The 7,993-nt window shown below is 44.8% G+C and overlaps 1 protein-coding gene across 1 annotated transcript; it reads left to right on the top strand.

Annotated features, from left to right (window-relative positions):
• The first annotated feature begins 1,197 nt into the window (after positions 1 to 1,197).
• On the top strand, positions 1,198 to 2,769 carry LOC135547495 (BTB/POZ domain-containing protein KCTD4-like). Its single transcript, XM_064976564.1, has one exon. The coding sequence runs from the start codon at positions 1,214 to 1,216 to the stop codon at positions 2,105 to 2,107; it is 894 nt and encodes a 297-aa protein (XP_064832636.1). The 5' UTR covers positions 1,198 to 1,213; the 3' UTR covers positions 2,108 to 2,769.
• Positions 2,770 to 7,993: the final 5,224 nt, after the last annotated feature.

Raw genomic sequence — 7,993 nt, forward strand, 5'->3', positions numbered from 1 at the left:
GTCTATGACTCACCATAATAATACACAAGGCCTTTATACACATCACAAGCCTCTCTTCCTTACAGAGCAGTAAGAGACATTACCCTCAGTTTAGACCTAATTACCTTCCAGTCAACTCCCGAGGCTGTGGGTGGATACAGGAAGATGTGGACTAATCAAAGACCCTGCAGGCTCAGACCCTGCCTGCATTCACCAGTAATTAGGTGCACACACACACACACACACACACACACACACACACACACACACACACACACACACACACACACACACACATACACACACACACACGTCTCTGAGGGGTTTACTCTAAGGGAGATTTTAACCAACTGCATGCAATCTTTGAGAGAAATCAGGCATTTGTGTAAATACACTCTCATTTACATAAATACCCACAATCTGCCCACTTATCCATATCTCTCTATCACACTGCCAGTGAATGTGCCTACCATGCTGCCAGTGAATGTGCCTATCACACTGCCAGTGAATGTTCCTACCACGCTGCCAGTGAATGTACATACCATGCTGCCAGTGAATGCCCACCAAGTTGCCAGTAAATGCCACCCTGGACAAAGCTGTAAACATGGTTTGAAGCACACTGCAGAAAGTCTCTACAGCAGAGATACTTACACAACTACAGTCTATCTACACCAACAGGTTCCTAGGATGGGATTGGGGAGAGAGGTTCCCTGCCACGACAACCTCCTGTGTCTGTGTGTGTGCATATAGGGTGTGTGTGTGTGTTCAGGGGCCTCCTGTTGTCTCACGTGGGGAAGCACAGCTGGGGATCTTTTTCATCAGCGAGAAAAGAGGGCTAATTACTAAGATTGGGAGAGAGAGAGATGGGTAGAGAGAGAAATAGAAGAAAGAGGGAGGCTGGAGGAGAATGAGAAAGGGGGAATGAGAGAAGATGACGAGAGAAAGGGGACAAGACAAAGGGGAAAGAAAAGAGGGGGTGTAGAAAGTAAGGAGAGAGCGGTAAAGGAGAGCACCTGCCACCCTCTCTACTCATCGCTTTCTCTCTCTCTCCAATGCACACACACTCCCTCTCCTCCCACCCTGTGACAGAGGGTGGCCCCCCTCTTCCTCCAGCAGAGATGCAGAGAGAGAGAGAGAAATAGAGAGAGGTAAAAGGGAGGGAGGGATGTAAGAGGGAGGAGAGAAAGGGAGAGGCAGACCCATTCTGCTACCAGTGCGCTCTGCGCTCCTCTCTATGCCAGTACCTCTCCGAGTGGCTCCCACACACACACTCACTTTTTACTGCACGCTACACACACTTATCTTGAGGACCGCAGACACAGACAAAGACACTGTGAGGTTGTTGAGCGGGAGCGGCATGGAATGGAACCTCAGAAGGATGGACAGTGAACTGAGACAGATCAACTCGGACCTACTGCAGCCCAGTAAGAGCATCAAGAAGCCCTCGTCAGGAACAATCACCCTCAACGTGGGGGGCTTTCTGTATGCCGCGCACCGCACCACCCTCAGCCGCCACCAGGGGTCAGTGTTGGAGGAGCTGGCCAGCGGCAAAAAGACCGTCCAGCACACTGACTCCATGGGTAACCCCTTCATCGACCGTGACGGCCCTGTGTTCCGACACATCCTCAACTTCTTGCGGACCGGAGACCTGCAGCTACCCGACGACTTCCGAGAGGCGGGCCTTCTGAGACGGGAAGCAGAGTTCTACCGCCTCAGTGGATTGGTGGAGGCCATTTTGGAGTGGGAGGAGCTGCGGGCGGTACAGCGGGAACCCGCCTTCCTGGAGGTGACTGACGAGAGGTCACAGGGCTTCAAGGTGTACTGTAGTGACCCTAGTTTCATTGACAAGGTCAAAGGTCGCCTGGTTCAGATCTCAAAGAGCCGTCTGGACGGCTTCCCGGAGGAGTTTGAAGTGTCGTCCAACGTGATCCAGTTCCGCCACTTCATCAAGTCAGAACCGGGCTCCAGGCTGGTGCTGAAGCAGGACAGTACCTTCGTGTGTACTCTGGAGTGTCTGAAGCTAGAGACAGTGATGCTGGCTCTGAAGGCTGGCTTCTCTATCATCACCTCTCTGGACAGCAGCAAGGGATCTGTGGTGGCCGCAGAGGCACTGCACTTTGTCAAGTAAGAGAGGGAAGAGAGGGGAAGAGGGAAAGATAGGGGAGAGGGATCTGGGAGAGAATGGACAGGGAGGTGGAAAGAGAAGGGAAGAGAATGGGACAGGTAACAGGCAGGTAGAGAGGAGAAAGGTGTCTGATTCCAGATTGACCCCTAGCCCCTGGGCTGGAACTGCTGCAGGACAGAACACACACTCTCAGAGGAACAGACTCCTACTGGATTGCATCAAGCTGCTTTTTCCATCCTGTCTGCTCACCTTCAAACCAGCCTTTGTGTGCACAGTGAGGTATTACAGTGTGTGTGTTCAGTTGCTGTGGTCTAATATTTAGTTGTGTGACCAAGCCTTTTTCTGGATCCTGAGGGGAGTGGTAGAGTGGAAGAATGTACTGACCTACTGACGGTTGCTGATTATTGGATGAAAACAATTGTATTATTCCAGAAACTTCTCACACATAGCCTGACTGGATGAGAAGTGTGCTTTGCAGAAAATATACACGTAGGGTTTAGACCTAAGGGTTCAAATCTAGCATGATGCATGCGCAGTGAAGATTTTCAAATCAGAAACCAACTTTGTGATTGTTTGATCACCTGTGCTGTGAGTGAGTAAGTGACAATGTGTTCATTTGGATATATGAATGTTTTGTTTTACACACAATAAAAGTAATGAATATTGTCAGTCATTACATGATTATCTTGTTAAATATTACAGACATATAGCATCTGGAAATTGGTTTGGAATATTTCTTCCACAAACAGTGGAATTTGTGTTCATTCTATTATATAGTACAAGGGGACTTACATAACACACCATAATGACAAAGCGAAAACAGGCTTTTAGAAATGTTTGTAAAAAATGTTTTTAACTACAACTGAAATACCTTATTTACAAAAGTAGTCAGACACTTTGATACTCAAAATTGAGCTCCGGTGCATCCTATTTCCATTGATCATCCTTGAGATGTTTCTACAACTGGTTGGAGTCCACCTGTGGTAAATTCAATTGATTGGATATGATTTGGAAAGGCACACACCTGTTTCTATAAGGTCTCACAGTTGACAGTGCATGTCAGAGCAAAAACCAAGCAATGAGGTCGAAGGAATTGTCCGTAGAGCTCAGAGACAGGATTGTGTCGAGGCACAGATCTGGGGAAGAGGACCAAAAAATGTTTGCAGCATTAAAGGTCCCCAGGAACACAGTGGCCTCCATCATTCTTAAATAAAGTACGTTTGGAACCACCCTGACTCTTCCTAGAGCTGGCCCCCTGTCACGTTCACTGTCTTCAAACTCCCTGTCATAAATGAGCCAAGGCGCAGCGTGAATATAGTTCCACATCTTTAATAAAGTGAAACCTCCACAAAAAACAGGTAAACAGAAACCGAACGTGACGCAACCGTGGCGCTCACAAACGCACACAGAAAATAAATAATTACCCACAAACACAGGCGGGAAAAAGGCTGCCTAAGTATGATTCCCAATCAGAGACAACGATAGACAGTTGCCTCTGATTGGGAACCATATCCGGCCAACAAAGAAACAGACAAACTAGAATGCCCACTGAAATCACACCCTGACCTAACCAAATAGAGAAATAAAAAGGCTCTAAGGTCAGGGCGTGACACCCCCAGCCAAACTGAGCAATCGAGGGAAAAGGGCCTTGGTCAGGGAGGTGACCAAGAACCCGATGGTCACTCTAATAGATCTCCAAAGTTCCTCTGTGGAGATGGGAGAACCTTCCAGAAGGACAACCATGTCTACAGCACTCAGGTCTTTCTGGAGAGACTTAGTAATAGCTATGCAGCGACTCTCCCCCATCCAACCTGACAGAGTTTGAGGGGATCTGCAGAGAAGAATGGGAGAAACTCCCCAAATACAGGTTTACCAAGCTTGTAGCGTGATACCCCAGAAGACTCTAGGCTGTCATCGCTGCCACAGGCGCTTCAACAAAGTACAGAGTAAAGGCTCTGAATACTTACTGAATGTGAAATGTCAGTTTTTTTTAAATTAAATTTGCAAAGAATTGTAAAAACCTGTTTTTGCTTTGTCATTATGGGGTATTTTATGTAGAGTGGTGAGGGGAAAAACTATTTAAAATCAGTTTTAGAATAAGGCTCTAATGTAACAAAACGTGAAAAAAGTCAAGAGGTCTGAATACTTTCCGAATGCACAGTGTTTATTTGCATCAGTATTATGACTGCTCATTAAGGCAGAAAGATTTTACCATATGGATGTAATAGAACAGACAATAACGAATGCTGTAGACTTAGAACTATAATAGAGTTAACTACTTCTACTTTCCTTATTAACTGTAATGTAAGCTTACTGTATTGGAAAATGCACCAGCGCCCAACAACCCAGCGCAGGTCCTTCCAGCCAAACCCTTAACAGACAGGTTATTATGTCATGTCAAAAACAATGCATATTTGTAAGAATCTGAATTTAATCAGAATTCCTATATTAATTGAAGACTCTCGTTTCCCATTTCATGATTTTTATAATCTAACATTTCTTATAGGAAGTGATCACTGGTGAGAAATATCAGTGACTGACAGTTGTGCTGGTGTGTCTTCTACTCCCCAGAGTTTGGAGACTGGTGATATTTAAAGAAGTGGGTCAGAAAGGCAATTCAATAAACGCTGCTCTCTTCCCTCAAGGTGGACCTCTTTTTAAATTCATGTCTCAATATTTTACATTTGTAGTACTATCAATTACTTCACTTTCAATTTGGTCCATGTCTGCATTTGACAACAAGACTAAATATATGGAATATTCCATTGTATAATTTTCCAAAACTCTGCAAAAGGGGTTGTTGTTGATCAGTATGTACACACAGTATTCTATTACATTGTTGTACAGAGCACAAGTGGTAGAGTGTAATATGGTGTGTCTCTGCCTAACCAGACACATTCCCTTTAGTTTGGACTTAGAGTTAGGCTACTTGGTATTCCCCTGCCTCCCAGTGCTAATTGCTTTACCATCTTGTAATTAATCTCTGCCAGAACCCTTCTGACACAAGGAAACAGATGGTGCGAGACTAGAACATTAGGAACTAAAATAAGTTAACTCAGTCTGTGCTTGAAAAACAGTAGCTATAGTGTTTAACACATATGGAGTCGCCCACCTCGATTCAGCCTGTGTCTCAAACACCCCAAAAACCATCTGTTGCAGCCAGGGCTCTAAATTAACATGAGTCATTGGTAGCATTGGTGCTCCCAATTCTTTTAAAGTTAGAAACACAAGAAAGTCTAGGAGCGCCAGATATATTATAGGATTCTAGCTTCTTTTGAAGCACATGTTGTGCTCTAGAATCTAATATTTAACCCTGTAAAAACATTTGTTTATTATAAAAAGCTAAAATATTGATACAAAAACATTAGTGGTTTCCACTAATGCAATGCTGCTGATTGTTGGGAACCTCCAAGACTCTTCCTAGAGCTGGCCACCTGGCCAAACTGAGCAATTGGGGGGGAAAGGGCCTTGGTCAGGGAGGTGACCAACAACCTGATGGTCACCCTGACAGAGCTCCAGACTTTCTCTGTGGAGTTGGGAGAACCTTCCAGAAGGACAACCATCTCTGCAGCACTCCACCAATCAGGCCTTTATGGTAGAGTGGCAAGACAGAAGCCACTCCTCAGTAAAAATGACAAATGATAGTCCGCTTGGAGTTTGCCAAAAGGCACCTAAAGGACTCTCAGACCAAACCCTGGTCTGATGAAATCAAGATCGAACTCTTTGGCCTGAACGCCAAGCATCACATCTGGAGGAAACCTGGCACCAACCCTACGGTGAAGCATGGTGGTGGCAGCATCATGCTGTGGGGATGTTTGTCAGCGGCAGGGACTAGGAAACTAGTCAGGATTGAAAGAAAGATGAACTGAGCAAAATACAGAGAGATCCTTGAAGAAAACCTGCTCCAGAGCGCTCAGGACCTCAGACTGGGGTGAAGGTTCACATTCCAACAGGACAACAACCATAAGCACACAGCCAAGACAACGCCGAATTGGCTTCGGGACAAGTCTCAATGTTCTTGAGTGTCCCAGGCAGAGCTCGGACTTGAACCCGATCGAACATCTCTGGAGAGACCTGAAAATAGCTTTGCAGTGACACTCCCCATCCAAATTGACAGAGCTTGAGAGGATCTGCAGAGAAGAATGGGAGAAACTCCCCAAATACAGGTTTGCAAAGCTTTCAGCGTCATACCCAAGAAGACTCAAGGATGTAATCAATGTCAAAGGTGCTCTAACAAAGTACTGAGTAAAAGGGTCTGAATACTTATGTAAATGTGAAATTGTTTAATCTTGAATACATTTACAAAAATGTAATACATTTTAGAATACGGCTGTAAAGTAACAGAATGAAGAAAAAGTCGATACTGCCGAACCGCAAAGTCTGAAGAGCTGCTGCTTGGCAAACACTCGCTGCTCAATATCACGCTAGCCAGGCTTCCATGATAGTTTGAACACTACATGTGAAGCAGTTAGCCCTTGTGACTGGCACTACATATAGTTCCAGGCTTCTGGCTGTTTAAATTCTTGCTGTTTATATCCCTGCAGTTTCAATCAACCCTGTGATTTGTGCTGGCTGGAACTGAATGGAGTACCAGCATTAGCCTATGTTGCTACCATCATGCTGCCCAAAGTTAAAGAAGGTTGGAGTAATGGGGATCACAGGTGCGTGATCTTTTAAATCAACAACAAGATGTCTACAAGCAATTGTTACAGCAATTGGAAAATAGCTTCTAGAGCTTTGTCCAAATACTTGTGGACTCAACTAACAAAAGAATGGACAATCTGACCAGAGAGGTCCAAGACCTTAAGAACAGATTGCAGTTATCCCAGGGAGAGGTGGATGTCATGAAAGAGACTTCCAGCAAGATGACAACCAACTGTAAGTCCACGCGAGATGACATGAGCACTGTCTGTGAATTATTATTACAGATGACTGGGAAAACAGAATATCTAGGAGGGACAATCCAGGGGGAATAACATTGTTGTGGATGGCATACCAGAGAGTTCATATGATACCTGGACAGAATCTGAGGAGAAAGTGAGAAAAATGTTCAAGGAAAAGCTCAAGGTCTGGAAAACCTGTAATGAGCCTAAGTGACAGACCCAGGGCAATAGTGGTCAAGTTCCTAAGGTTCAAGGACAAGGTGGCTGTTCTGGAGAGAGCCATCTTCCTAAATGAGGACTTCTCTGAAGCTATGCGCCTGAGGCGGAAAGAAATGAAAACGTCCAGAGAGCGTGGGGACATTGCTTACACATCCTCAACGACAAGCTCATTGCCCGCCTTCCCTCTCGAAACCCTAGGAGGAGTGAGAGAGCCGAGCTTTTGGGTCAGTATTTTCAGACCAACATCTCGCACACACACACACACACACACACACACACACACACACACACACACACGCCAACCGAAATTCACAAGCACCTGATTGATTGACTATAAGCTAAACATTTTTATTTGTTTTGTAATAGCCATATGTCTGTCCATCTCCAGTAAGCTACCCAGGAAAGGGCTAATAATAGCCCATATTATAATACTGTATATAACCTTAGAAATAAGGTTAATGAAATCAATAACTTGCTAACATCGGATAACATTCATATACTGGCGATCTCTGAAATAATAGCATTACAAGGATATAACATTTACAGAAAAGACAGGAATGCCTATAGGGGAGGTGTTACAGTACTATATATGTTCAGAGTCATAGTCCTGTAAAGCTTAGAGAGGATCTTATGTCAAATGTTGTTGAAGTGTTGCAGTTTCAAGTTCAACTGCCTCATCTAAAGCCTCTTCTTCTGGGTTGCTACTATAGGCCACCAAGTGGGAACGGTCAGCATTTGGATAATATGAGTGCAATACTTGATAGTGTGTGTGTGATGTTAACAGAGG

This window comes from Oncorhynchus masou, chromosome 10 (genome assembly GCF_036934945.1).
Source record: "Oncorhynchus masou masou isolate Uvic2021 chromosome 10, UVic_Omas_1.1, whole genome shotgun sequence".
NCBI classification, from domain to species: Eukaryota; Metazoa; Chordata; class Actinopteri; order Salmoniformes; family Salmonidae; genus Oncorhynchus; species Oncorhynchus masou.